Source organism: Colletotrichum higginsianum (assembly GCF_001672515.1).
Source record: "Colletotrichum higginsianum IMI 349063 chromosome 7 map unlocalized unitig_7, whole genome shotgun sequence".
NCBI classification, from domain to species: Eukaryota; Fungi; Ascomycota; class Sordariomycetes; order Glomerellales; family Glomerellaceae; genus Colletotrichum; species Colletotrichum higginsianum.
The window spans coordinates 562,346-576,045 of record NW_017263917.1 but is presented as its reverse complement, the minus strand read 5'-3'; the positions used below and the strand labels follow the sequence as shown (position 1 = coordinate 576,045).

Here is a 13,700-nt window from a genome sequence, read left to right as displayed (position 1 = left end):
CTACACCAGACAATGGCAGGATACCCGGGACAGCGCCCGTACGGCGGTGGTCCGCCCGCGCCTCGTCCCGGTCCCGGCTCTGCGCCCCCATCGCGGGGTCCTCCTCCCCAGCAATATGACAATTATCAGCAAGACGCGTATGGCTACGACTACTACGACGACGGAGGCTACGGCCCGGAATACGGCGGCCAATACCAGGATCCCAACTACGCCAGAGGCCCCCCGCCCCCGAATCAAGGCTATCCGCCGCAGGACTACTACGCTGGTGGCCCTGGGACCAATGGCCCCCCGAGAGGAGGACGACCGCCTCAAATGGGAAGGGGCGGTCCCATACCCCGTCCGCCGACGGCCGATGGCACTCGCGGCGCACACCCGCCCCGGGGCGGACCAGGAGGTCGAGGAGGCTTCCCCATGGGCCGAGGAGGTCGCCCTGCCCAGTACGAACGATCGGCCAATTCAGAGCCTACCCGTAAGTCGCGCCCTTCCATTTGCGCCTCTCCTATGCTGACGAAAAGCCAGCCAATCGCCACCGCCCGCAAGACCCAGGGCCATTGAGCCCGCCCGGTCCCCAAGGCTTTGGTGGCGCTTTCCCGGCATTCCCGGGGCAGGGTCGCAAGACGGACCTCGACGCGGAGGCCGCCATTCTGAACAAGATGGCCGGGATGGACATCACTGGCAGTCAACGGCCTTCTGGTCCTCCCAACGGCAGAGTGCCACCACCGCGAGATCCCCGCCGCGGTCCGGACCCAGGGTACGGGCCCGACTTACGAGGCGACGGCTACGGTCCACCGGGACCCCCGAGAGACGACTTCGGTCCTCCTTCTAGGAGCATGACGATGCCCGTCAACGATGGATCGCAACGACGCGCGCCTCCGCCGCGCATGGATCCATATGGTGGCGGTCCTCCGGGGCCCCCGCGCAATGGAGTACCCCCTCGACCTTCGACGGCCCAAGGAAACCGCCCCCCTCCCCAGCGCATGTATCCCCCGAATCCGATGCCGCAGCCGCCTCTGCACCAACCTCAGCAGCACCACCAGCACCAGCAACCACCCCTTCAACATGGCGGATATGGTGGTGAGTACGATGGCGGCCAGGACCCATACCGGGATACTAGAGCGTCCTTTGGCGATGTCTACGATGCGTATTACCATTCCACGCGCATGAGCAACCAGAGCAACGCAAGCTACGCCCAGCACGACGTTCCCGACTTTAACGCGGCGCCAGCCAATGGCCCTCGCGAATCCTTCGACCAGCACATGAGGCCCGGCATCGCCCAGCACACCCAGCCAGGTGCCAAGCGCGTGCCCGAGATGAGCCGGACAAAGTCGCAACCCGATTTGAGGCAATCGCAGCAGGCCGTGTTCGAGATGGCTGGTGATGCCCCGCCGATGCCACCGATGGACAACGGGTACCAGGAAGCTTACAACGGACAGAACGGCTGGGACCAGCCGCAAAACCCCCAGATGGGGCGTCCTGGCATGCCCCAGGGCCCTTCGCCCAACCGCGGCCCCGACAGTCTTCCATCGCACCCAGCTCCCGTGCGACCTGGCCACATGCCTAACTCGATGGTCAACATGAACGACAAGCCTGCGCCGATCCGCAACTATAGCGGCGCGTCCAACGTGCCGACGCCTCCCGCGGGTCCTGGCGGTGCGCCCCCGCCGCAGCAGCAAATGCTGCCTCACCAACCGAGCAAGTCCTCGCTGCAAGACATCACCACACCCGTTACCCAAGAGGAACTAGAGCGATTGCGACAGACCATCAAGTCCAACCCGAACGACCAGGAGTCCGCCTTGAGGCTGGCAAAGAGACTTGTGGAAGCTGCCGATGTTCTGGCCCCTGCCCTCGCAGATCCTAAGATGAGGACCCGCGGCCGCGAGAGGTATCTCGCCGATGCCAACAAAATTCTCAAGAAGCTTTCGAGCGCGCAAAATCCCGAGGCCATGTTCTTCTTTGCCGATTGCCTGGGTCGTGGCTTGTTCGGGCTGGAGCCCGATAACAAGGAGGCCTTTACGCTGTACCAATCGGCTGCTAAGCTCGGGCACGCGGCGGCGGCCTACCGGACGGCGGTGTGCTGCGAGATTGGTCACGAAGAAGGCGGCGGCACCAGAAAGGATCCTCTGAAAGCGATTCAGTGGTATAAGAGAGCCGCTACTCTCGGAGACACGCCTGCCATGTACAAAGTCGGCATGATCCTTCTGAAGGGCCTTCTCGGCCAGCAAAAGAACCCCCGCGAGGCTGTTGGATGGCTGAAGAGGGCAGCTGAACGGGCTGATGCCGAGAATCCTCACGCCTTGCACGAGCTGGGCTTGTTGTACGAATCGGCTGCCCCCAATGATGCAATCATCAAGGATGAGGCGTACGCGTTTACTCTCTTCAGGCAGGCGGCTGATCTTGGCTATAAATTCTCACAGTATCGCCTGGGCTGTGCGTTCGAGTACGGCTTGATGGGTTGCCCCGTGGATCCCCGGCAGTCCATCATGTGGTACTCGCGTGCAGCCCAGCAGGGCGAGCATCAATCCGAGTTGTCGCTTAGTGGTTGGTATCTCACCGGCAGCGATAACGTCTTGCAGCAGAGCGACACGGAGGCGTATTTGTGGGCCCGCAAGGCTGCTACAGCTGGTCTGGCAAAGGCTGAGTACGCGATGGGCTACTTCACCGAAGTGGGCATCGGTGTGCCGGCTAACATGGAGGACGCAAAGCGTTGGTACTGGAGAGCGGCTGGTAAGTACGATGCATCTGTTCACGACAAGCTCTTGTTGACCGCTCCCCGCAGCCCAGGATTTCCCCAAGGCCCGTGAGCGTCTCGAGGACCTCAAACGCGCCGGCAAGGGCGGCCCTCGTCAGCGGGAGCGCATCTCGCGCAGCAAGATCGGCAAGCAACAGGAGGGCGAGTGCTCCGTCATGTAGACGAGGATCCGCGCCACACGCACCAACTTCCCATTTAATACGAGCGGTCCGGGCTGGGCTCCTGTGTCGACCGCGACGATGATCATGAACAGAGGATGAAGAGACGACGGCGCAACCACCCGTGTACTTGTACGGCATCACACAACATCGGATGTACGACCTGCTCGGAACAGGAAAGAAAACGCTTCAGAAGGGAGGCAGGTGGAGAGCAAGGTTGCCCTGGCGTTCTGGAAACAAGGGGATTTAAATCTCCTTTCGTTGGATTAGGTGGCATTCATATATCATTCATCCCCCATAGGCCACGACACGGAGATGGTCGGATGGGTGAGTTATGCTACGTTTAAGTCTTGCTTCGCCCAAGAGCAGGCAGGCATGCTCACACAGTCCATGTTTGGCGTTCAGCATATATAATTATCCCTTCATCTGCTACGGCCTGACGTATTCAGCGTGTCACCAAGTCAATACTCTGTCGTGTGAGTTTGGGTTCCGCCCCCAGGACTGTGAATCGACCACGTGACGTTGTTACATGAGCGGAAGCAGCAACCCTACTTACAATGGCATTCGATAACGCGGGTTTTGTGACTCGCTCCTAACTTGTCAATTCATCTGGGTCAAGGACATCGTTCAGAGAAGCTTAGAATATCCTGCCTCGAGCAGGGTTCGAAGGTGGGCTCAAACCCCTACAAGCATACGGACACAGTTTGTAAGTGCAGAGTTGAATTGACACTGAAATGAGGAAAGCGAAACAAATAATGCTCGGACATGCCATCCGGACTTAAGGTGGAAGTTGTTCGTCGGCGAAATCCAGACAATTGGGAAAGTTTGTATCATAGGCATACATATTCTCTGGAGGTCGAAACTGTCAGGAACCCTTCTTGCCCTAGAGATCAATAGAACCTAGACCATGTTGGCTTAGTGCGCTGCGCGTGGAATATGGCTAAACATAGAACTTGATAACATAATCTAGAGAGCCTTGCTGATATCATCTTGGAGTGTTTCAGCTTCGTGTTCCTGCAGCTTCCGCCCACGATTTTAATGCTCTGTTCTCCGTTGGCCGGTATCACTCATCGAAGGGTTTTCCGTTTCCCGTCAAACCTCTTTCTCTACATCTGTTTGGGCTCTTAACCGCGCGAACAACAAGCTTGTACGCATGATGTGTCGCTCTCTTGCTTCTGGACTCCAAGACACCTCATTCTCGACTGAATAGAGGTCCTCATTCTGGTTCATCATGGGTAGACTGGGACGGCATACGCGAAAGGGCCCGGAAGGCTGGAGAATAAGATCCTGTGCTTGAGCGCTGTTCATTCTCGACAGTCTAGTGTGGCAATCGGAGAAAGGGCTGTCTATGTGTGATGACCAAAACTTGTATGTGGCCGAGGGTCGATCACAAGACGAGGAAGTTCTCGGGTAATTGAAGACAGGTTGGTATACTTGGTGGAAGGGGATGTAGGGTGCCTGGCCGGCTCAGCCTCTCCTTGCCGTTGAAGCTCGAAAACAAAAAGAATTCTGAGCCCGCGAAAAAGATAATTTTGAAGGAGACTTGGTGAGTGGGGAAAGCAAAATAGTGCTTAGGACCAGAAAGACAGAGAAGCCTACGATGAGCTGAAAACAGCGGAGAGCTTGGCGGGTTCCGCGTAGACTCCAGGCCTAGCAAATCTAGACACGGCATTTATCCATAAACGCACATCTCCCTAAGAACCTTAACGCTCAAAGCAAGGAGACCGAGGCGAAGGCGAAGACTGGGGATGAGGGGCCGTTGGGCCGACTCGTAGAAGCGTCGCTGCGGCTGATACGGTCTCTGAGGCAGACGTCAAGAGCATCCCACCTAGAACAAGCAGCAAGGGCAAAAGAGACGCAACAGAACTAGGCTTGAGTTATTGAACTAACCGCTGCTCGAAGAGGATGGTCCTTTCGGGGTCGTCCACTCTTAGAACAAGTCTGACCCATGCTCAGAAGAAAGTGGAGTTAACTTGAACCGAAACTGTGCATACCATAGTCTTCAAGGACTCCCATCATCAACTTCAGTTTTGCGGTGGCTGAATTGTGGTGATCGAAACATCCGTAGACCGACTGACTGGCCTTGTCTTGCATTCATAGGCATCTTGCCTCCCGAGATCTAGCACATACGACCATACCCACTGGAGAACTCGGGATCCCGTCCGCTCTCCCATAGATAAGCCAGTGAGGGCCGGATTAGTAGTTGGGTCGGTGACGACCAGCGAGTACCTGGTGTTGTATGTGAAATTCTTTTTTACTATTTTCATAGGATTTACTAATCTTGGTTTATCTGGTGACCTTCCCTCACGGCGCATACTACACACAACACAGCCGAACAGCACGTTATACCCTTGCATTGCATATGTTTGTGGGCTGTTACACCCAACCCCTACAAATTGCATTGCGGCTCTTTACATGCAAGAATATGCCTCTGATAAGTGGATTCCAACGACTCCCAACGCACTCGGGCGATGCCTCTCTCCCGCAACGTAGATTGACATGTCTGTGCCATCGCGTGCGAGATGGTGCATCCCGCAGCCACGATGCCGCCTCTGACAATTCGAGCCGATGCAGGGTGGGGCTATTTGCTTTCGTAGGGCCCCCTCCCTCCGTCACTGACACGCGATGAACGCCATTTAACAACCCGCCTCTTAATTCACAGCCCTAGACCCCGCCGCCGATCACGTATCCCGCGCATTTGAGTTCGAAAAGACCCGCCAAGAGTGCGTAGACGAGAATCAAGATATCGCATTCCACCTAAATCACAGAGAACGTATCTGTGGCCGCTGCACGGAAGAAACATTTTGTCTCCACCTCGAGTGCCACTCTTCGGCTTTGAGGACACCCATAACCTCGACATTCCTTGCCGCAACCGACTATGTGTTCTCGGCACCTCCAACAGAGCAAAGACGACGCTCTCAATATTTTCAGATATCAATGGCCGAGAACCTGAAACGTTGCAAGCTATTCCCCGACATCCCCCCCGAGCTGTGGTATTTGGTTGCAGGTCACCTTGTACGCCAATGCGCTGTTGTTACTTTACAGGGCCAATTTCCCGCTGATGCGAAGGCATCAACATCCGAGATCGATCTTTCCGAGCCGATCTACGCGTCTTACGTGAAAGTTGATGGGAACATTTACGTTAGGAGCTTGTACAACTCGCCGGTGGGTACGTCTAGCAGCGACACGCGTCTCTTTTTTCCGACAAAGGAGGAATCGAAAACCGCAGGCGTGGAGGTCTGGGTCTCTGAAGACCATCAAGGCATCCGCCGTGTCGTTTTCCTCGCGCCTGGCGCTCTTCAGATTTGGTGCAACGAACAGAGACCAGTACCAGGGTTTGGTGGCGCAAGGTTCCGCTGGCAGACGTGCGTTCTACCGTCAAGATTCAAACCGATGTAAGAATGGCGGAGATACTCCCTTTATTGCAATCTGCCTTGGCAATTGGAATGGAAGTTGACCTACTACCTACGTACAGGGACTCAAGGTTCGCCACATAGAAGGCTTGCCTAGGAACCTATCGAGCGATCCTTTATCGCAGTTACTTTGGGAGACCCCACCGGCGTCTCCCCTTGATCTGGCACCCATCGTTACTCTAGGCATTTCTTCCGTTCCTCCTCCCAGAAGTCGCATGAAATCCTTCGACTGCAATCACCCGGACGCAATCGGCTACTTGGTAGCGTGTTGCGGGGATCGCATATTTGATATTGTCACCCATAAGCGAGAAGAGAAAGACATTTCGCGCCTTTATGAAAATGCACCGGACTGGGCTACTCACTGGATGTATATGCCTCTAGATGAAGGCGAGTTCATCACTCATATTGCCAGTCAACTCCGCCACTATTTCAACCTGCGGTGGCTTGAGATTGGACTGAGCGTAAGACGCCAATTCCTACTCTCATCCCACAAGCATCGCCACGAAACTAACGTTACAAAGTTTACAACAAACAAAGGCCGGGTGACGGTTTTTGGGTGGCATGCCAAAACCACGGACAGGATCTTGACTGTCCCGCGGGACAAGATCAGGGTCTATTTCAATTCATGGGACCATCCCGATGGCCAAGCCGGGGTACAACACCTCGCTCTTGAGAGGTCTTACGACAACAATGACGATGCCCCCATTACACTGAAGCTACCGACCGCCGTCGGAAAAGTCCCCACTCAAACGAGTCCTGGCACTTTGATACGCACGGCTTGTTCGTTGGACGGCATCTCCGAAATACAGCCCTGCATTCGACAAGCTGCGATCTCCCGCGTGATTGGTATCAAGGTCAATTACATCAATGGTCATCGTGAATGCCTTGGGCAGTTTCGTCTCGACTTAGCCGCTGAACCAATCTCCACGTGCGGAAGTGATACCCTGTTTGTGCGTTATGCGAGGCTCACCCCGAATAGTTTTGGCATCACCGCAATCGCATTGAAAGATACCGGCGAAATAGGCGGTGTGGGATGGAAGGCCATACCACTTTCTGGTTTGTTGGAATGGCGGTTCTGCGCGGAAACGGTAGTCCTCACCCGTAATGGCGCGTTGGTCATGAAACCAAGCGAAATGTGCATTCAAATCGCGTAGTAAACAAGATTGAAACCAAGACTAAGCGGTACTCTTCCACGAAGACGGGCTGTACAGGTTGAAGATCTGCTGAGTCTCCGGCATGTACCTGCAGCGTTACCTGCCTACTATTGCCAGCGCCTGCCCCTCATAGAAACACTCTGCAGTAGCCCTACTTATTGATAGGATAGACTAGTTAAACTGAGGCACGTGGTTCGGAACCAACTATATCTAGATCCAAAGGGACCAAGATTGACTGGCTTTATCGCCTTTCTTCATTCCTTCTCACGAGCCACGCCGCACCGGCACGAGGGACCAGCACCACACCCCGCATTCCGGCAGGGACCCACCCGCCCGGCCTGTCCGCCCCATATCCCCCGCTCCAGCCTCCCGGTCCCTGGAATCCTTAGCCCCCCTAAACCTCCGACCCCGCATCCCAGTCCCCGCCTCGACTAGCACACAGCTCACGGCTCACACGAGCTCAATGTCACGCTTGACCGCCTGCTCACTTCCTACATGCGTCATCTCATCTTCACACCTCACCCCAACCCTCTCTCTCTCCGCCCATCTCACTCCTTCTCACCTCCCACCCTCTCACCTCACACCCCATCTCATCTCCTCCATCTCATCCTCTACATCTCACACACCTCCCAAGAATGGACCCCCACCCCCTCCCAACCTACCTCTCCAAAGTCCTTGCCCTCTCCCCGCCGCAGTCGACACACCCGCCCTCCACCCTCACCGGGCCCCTGACGTCTCACACCGGCCTTGCCTACCTCTTCCTCGCCGTCTCCGCCGACCACCCGCGCCTGCAGGTCCACTCCTACCCGGCCATCCACTGGGCCCGCGCCTACATCTCCAACATCCCGACGCCCTCCGCGCCCATAACCCCGTTTGCTCCCGGCGGCGGCGGCGACGACGACGACGACAGACCCAGCCCCGCCGCCCTAGGTCTCCTATCCGACGGCCTCGCCGGCCCCGCCGTCCGCGCCTGTGTCACAAAGGACCTCGCCCACGTGCGTTTCTTCCTCGCCCTTCTCGCCCCGGTCGTGGAATACATCCTCCGCGCCCCGACGGCCGCCGCAGCGTCATCATCATCACCATCCCCCGCCGCGGCCCTCCACGCGCCTTCACCTCTGCCACCGCTGCCAACGTGCCTCCTTCACGGCCTCGCGGGAACGCTCTACCTCCTCCGCCTGATCCGGCACTGGGTCCCCTTCTCCGCCCCCCTCGTCTCCCGCACCATAGTCCACGTCTCGGATTACCTCCTCTCACCCTCTACCCCGTGGACCTGCCCCTCGCCCTCGTCCTCGCCCGCGGACCGCCACGGCGTATCGCACGGCGTCCTCGGCACCCTAACCCAGCTCGTCCTCACGACTCCGCCCCTCGCGCCCTCCCTCGCCCCGCGCCTCTCCGCCCTACTGGACCTCCAACTCCCCGACGGCGACTGGCCCTCGCCGCGAGATCAGCAACAGCAGCACCATCACGACGACGAAGACCCCCCCGAAACGCACGCATCGGCCCCCTCAGGGGGCGTCGGCTTCACCTCCGGGCCGCAGGGTCTTGTCATCTCTCTCCTCTCGTTGCGCCCCTTCTTCCCGGCCCTGCAGGACCGCATCGACGAAGCCGTCCGTCGCGCGCGTGAGTTTCTCTGGGCGCGGGTGCGGGACCCCGGATCGTCGAGGGAGGCCAACCTTTTCCGCGGCGTGCTGGGCACCGCGCTGTAAGTCACTCCATCCATTTTATATGAACCCCCCCCCCCCCCCCCCCCCCCCTGTGGTCTTTTTCCTCCATCCGTCCTGGGTATACAACCAGTGTCATCGAGATATTACCCCGACTAACACCGTCCCAGAGCCTTCCCGAAAGGACCCCAGAGGACCCGCTTCCTCGCCCTCGCGGCATCCCCCTCCCCGCCGCCGGAAACGCAGCCCTCCTCTTCCACCACCACTGCGTTCACAACGTCGACGGCAGCAGAAGTAGCAGCAGCAGCAGTAGGAGTGGCGGCGACGCCAGGGTCCCTGATGACGTCCCCCTCCCCAGGCTCCGCGTGGGCGCACTCCGTCAGTGAGAGGGAGCTGCCGCGCATGATCCTTTACAACGACGTGTGAAGCCACTCCCATGCATTTATGGAGGAGCCGTCATCTCTTTCATAGGACCACCCTCATAACGCCCGGTCATGTTTACAGTAAACCTGTATGACCGTAACTACATCCGCCCTTGCGCGACGGCTCGGTTACACCTCGCTCTGCGGACCGACGAACCCGCCAACCCCCATTCTCCAAGACCCGGCTCGTGACACCCGCACGTCGGTTGAGGGCATGCGACCTGGACCGAAGGAACCTCACTTTTGTTCCGTACCCAGCCGGTGCCGGGAACGGGCTTATGGACCCTAGCGAGAACATCCAGAGATGGTCCGCTTGCAAGGGGAGACGAAAGGAGCATGCGAGCCTCGCCAAGTATCATCAGTAGGGAACGCAGGTGATATACCTTCAACACACAACATTTCACCGTCCCGAACGGTGGGGAGGGAAACTTCGACACCAGGCCGACAGGATGTAACCACCCAGAACAAACAAATCACATCACACATCTGGATCAACCACACACACGCAAGCGTTGGCAATGGAATTCATATTCCAAAAGGCGTCCGCCACCCCGCGTAGGGAGGCGAGACGACGGGTATAATAGCCACTTCACCCACACCATCAAACCCCCTCCCGTCACACCCTTATATACTCTGGCTCTACCCCCGCTTCCAACCGCTTCCCTCCTTGTCTGAAGATTGGCAAGACCGGCGGAACGAGCAATGATTGAAAATCAGACCAAAAAAAAAACAATAAAAGGACAACAATCGAAACGAGTGTGTTGAGGTTCCCCCGTTTCTCTGCCGGGGCAAGCTGTGAATTTCCCGGCCATGCTGCCCAAAATCCCCGTCCCAGTGATTGCCCAAGAAACCCCATGTTACGCCATTGCATTCCTCCCAGCCTTTCCCACGGGTCTGGTACCCGCGGAGAACCAAACAAAACATCAAGGCGAGCAACCAGTCACAAAAGGGAAGAGATGAGATTGCGAGAGTAGGCACCAAGTGACTAAATCACCTGTTGCGGTCATCCTGCTGCGGTGATCGGCTCGCGCGAGAGGATGCGCCGAAGCTGCCTGACAGCATGCCCAGCCACCCGTCTGGTCGGGTCTGGCGTCCTCTAGGCGCCGGCGAGAGGATCCCCTGCTCGACGTCGTCGCCCCTGTCTCTCGAGCTGGACGCCTCGGCCTCCACCTCGTCGTCAGAGTCGTCGTGGTATGCTTCGTAGCGGGGGCTGGACGGGGAGCCGCGCGCGAGGGATCGGACGACGTCACCCTTGCAGATAGGGCACGTACGACGGCGTGTCGTTAGCCAGGGCGTGCTGAGAATTGTTAGCATAGTGTTGTAAGCCCGGAAAAGATCCAAAGACACTTACATGCACTCGGCGTGGAACTCGTGGCCGCAGGGCAGGCTCATGACGCGGCTGACACCGTCGACGTACTCCTCCAAACAGACAACGCACTCAACCTGTCTGCCCATATACTTCTTCCACTCACTCGAGTAGCTGCCGTTTGGCTTTTCATGCTCGGGCCGCAGAGGCGACCTAGGCATCTGCAGGGCTGCGTTGACGGACAACAGACTCTCCGACTCAGGGATTCCCGTCGTTGTTCTAGAACGAGGCCGCGGCCGGGTGGGGGTCTGTTGTAGTAGGGGCGTGGTGGGGGTAGCGATCGTGGGCGAAGGTATTCTGGGCGAAGGCACGGGCGAGGCGGCGACGGTGTGATAGGTGCGCACCGGCAAACGCTCGACGACCGACTTGGGCGCTCTCCAGCGCCTTCGGCGGATGCGGGCGCGTAGGATTAGCAGCGCGTAGACAACACTCAAGGTGATGAGGGGGCTAACGACGAGGACTAAGAGGGTGTCAAAGAAGGGACTGGAGCTGCTCGAGGGCGTGATGGTGACCCAGAGACCATCGTGGCCAATGGGATCGTCATCGTCATCGTCTTCGTGGCCGTCGTCAGGGCTCGGCTGCTCTGGCGCGGGAGGGTCCTGGGGTTTGTCCTCCTTGGAGAAATCGGCACCGTCGTCGTCTCCGAAGATCTTGGACATGATGCCACCGTGGGAGGACGAGTCCTTTCCGGAAGAGGCGGGGCCCTTGGCCTTGACCGGCGGCATGTCAGGGTTGTACTCGCCACTCCCGGGAGTGATGCTTCCGCCCTTGGGGCCGCTAAGATCCTTGGCCGCCTTTGCGACATTTCCCGTCCTACCGGCCCGCTCCGGCTTGTCATCCTTGTCCTTAGTGCTCGGAGCATCCACCAAGTCGGGGTCGCGCCAGTCCTGGACGCCGATCTGGAAGCTGTCCTCGTTCTTGGAGGGCTCGGGAGCCTTGTCCTTGCCCCTCTTGGCGGCCTTCCCGAGGCTGTCACTGATGCTCCTATCCTTGGCCTCGTTCCAATCGTCAACGAGCACCCAGTTATGGCGGCCGCTGGTGGGAGGCTGGATGCTGCCGTCGCCGGAGCCCGAGCTGCGACCCCAGCTGAATAGCCAGCGGAAGAAGCCGACACGAGGCTTGGTCGTCGTCTGCTTAGCCTTAGCAGCCTTGTCCTTGGTGGCAGCAGCGGCCTTGGCCTTGGCCTTGGGCGTAGCAGTGGCCTTGGGGGTCGGAGTAGGCGTCGTCGCAGCGGCCTTTTGCTTGTTCTTCCGGTTCTTCCGGTTCGCGCCATCAGAGTGCAGGACCTTGAGGGCGGGGCGGCCGTGTTCGTCGATGGTGTCCTCGATGAAGCTGCCGGGCTGGGTCAGAGAGGAGAGCAGATGGGCGGTGGTGCGGGTGGTGAAGACGGAGGGGATGGAGACGTTGGAGGTGTCGCCGCGGGCGAACATCTGGATCAGGGGGCCGCCCTTTGTGTTGTCGCCGACAATGAGGGCGATGGCACCGCGTCGCTGGGCCCACTTGGCCTTCTCAAGAAAGCCGCAGCCGCCGCGACTGAGCAGCACAATCTTCCCGGCGATCTCCGCGGCCTCTTGTATCGATTGGATATCGGCGTGGGTCGACTCGGTGGACATGGCGCTATCGCGGTGGGGTGTGGGCTTCCGGGCGAGACCCTGGTGGAGGTAGTCGTCGGTGCCATCATCGAGGGGGCGGATCTTGGACTTAAGGCGGGTATTGGGTTGGGCGACGGCGGCGGGGAGGGCGTCCTTGTCGGCGTCGACGATGCCACGCTTGTGGTGGGCAGGCTTGCCAGCAGCAGTGGCAGGCTTTGCGTCGGCCTTGGACATGGCCTTGGCGGCGGACTTGAGGATGGCGTTGGGCCTGCCGTTCTCCCAGCCGGGAATGTCGGTGCAGCCGAGCTCGCCCTCGCCTTCGCCCTCCTGCAGGTTATCGTCGGAGAAGCCGCTGCCGATCCATAGCTGGCCGCTGAGGCCCTTGTTGGGCAGGTTCGGGCCGAAGGCTGCGGGGCGGGCAACGAAGGAGGTGCTGTTGTCGTCGGTCAGGGTGATGGCGGCGTTCGGGGTGAATATGGAGAAGGGCGCATTGAAGGAGAAGAGGCTCTGAAATCGCGAGGGCGGAACGGCGGCCGGGGCGGCGGCTGCGACGGCGGCTGCAACGGCGATGTTTTGGCGGGGCGACGAGAAGACGGATCGGCAGAAGAGGAAGAGCGAGGCGACGAAGAAGAAGACGAGAATGGCGAGTCTGGGAGTACGCATGGTTGGGGTATCGTATCGGGCCGTTAAGAATGGGAGAGAAGGAAAGATCGGAGGCTGAAGGGCAGAGGGTCGAATGCTGTGTCAAGAGACGACAGACGACGGTCGGTGTGGTGTATATGTTGTGCGCACGGTGGGACGGGTACGGAGACGGCCGGACAGTTGGTGGTTGAGTCTGGAGAGAATTGGTGGCAGCCCAATAATGTCGTCGGATGTCAAGGGACGGACCAACTGCTGCAGTGGCTCAGCGGCAAACTGCACAGGGGCCGAACTTGCGCAAAGTCATGCGGCGAGAGGAGAAGGAGAATGAGGCTATCCGGGTTGTATGTGTGGCAAGGCTGAAGTGATAGGCGACAGAAGGCGAGCGACGACGGTATGATTTGTAAGGTGGAGGACACCCAGCGTAAAAGGGTTGGGCAGCAGCCTCTCTCTGTGCGTGTGTGTGCGTGTGTGTGCGCGTGTGTGCGTCTCTTGTCGCCTATCTATCTCGGTCTGCCTCGTGTGTGGCGGCGGTAAGTGTCGGGT

At 58.7% G+C, this 13,700-nt stretch overlaps 3 protein-coding genes across 3 annotated transcripts; 2 read left to right on the top strand and 1 right to left on the bottom strand.

The window, feature by feature from the left end:
• Nucleotides 1-12: 12 nt before the first annotated feature.
• CH63R_09888 (SKT5 protein) lies at nucleotides 13-2,910 on the top strand (the record flags this gene model as incomplete). The annotated part of the gene is made up of 3 exons (XM_018304862.1): nucleotides 13-469; nucleotides 520-2,724; nucleotides 2,777-2,910. The coding sequence occupies 3 exons, from the start codon at nucleotides 13-15 to the stop codon at nucleotides 2,908-2,910; spliced, it is 2,796 nt and encodes a 931-aa protein (XP_018154286.1).
• Nucleotides 2,911-5,844: 2,934 nt separating this feature from the next.
• CH63R_09887 (uncharacterized protein) lies at nucleotides 5,845-7,474 on the top strand (the record flags this gene model as incomplete). The annotated part of the gene is made up of 3 exons (XM_018304861.1): nucleotides 5,845-6,302; nucleotides 6,418-6,781; nucleotides 6,842-7,474. 3 exons carry the CDS (start codon nucleotides 5,845-5,847, stop codon nucleotides 7,472-7,474), a joined length of 1,455 nt encoding a protein of 484 aa, XP_018154285.1.
• Nucleotides 7,475-10,547: 3,073 nt separating this feature from the next.
• On the bottom strand, nucleotides 10,548-13,178 carry CH63R_09886 (Pa domain-containing protein; the record flags this gene model as incomplete). The annotated part of the gene is made up of 2 exons (XM_018304860.1): nucleotides 10,548-10,854; nucleotides 10,909-13,178. The coding sequence occupies 2 exons, from the start codon at nucleotides 13,176-13,178 to the stop codon at nucleotides 10,548-10,550; spliced, it is 2,577 nt and encodes an 858-aa protein (XP_018154284.1).
• Between the last annotated feature and the right edge of the window lie 522 nt (nucleotides 13,179-13,700).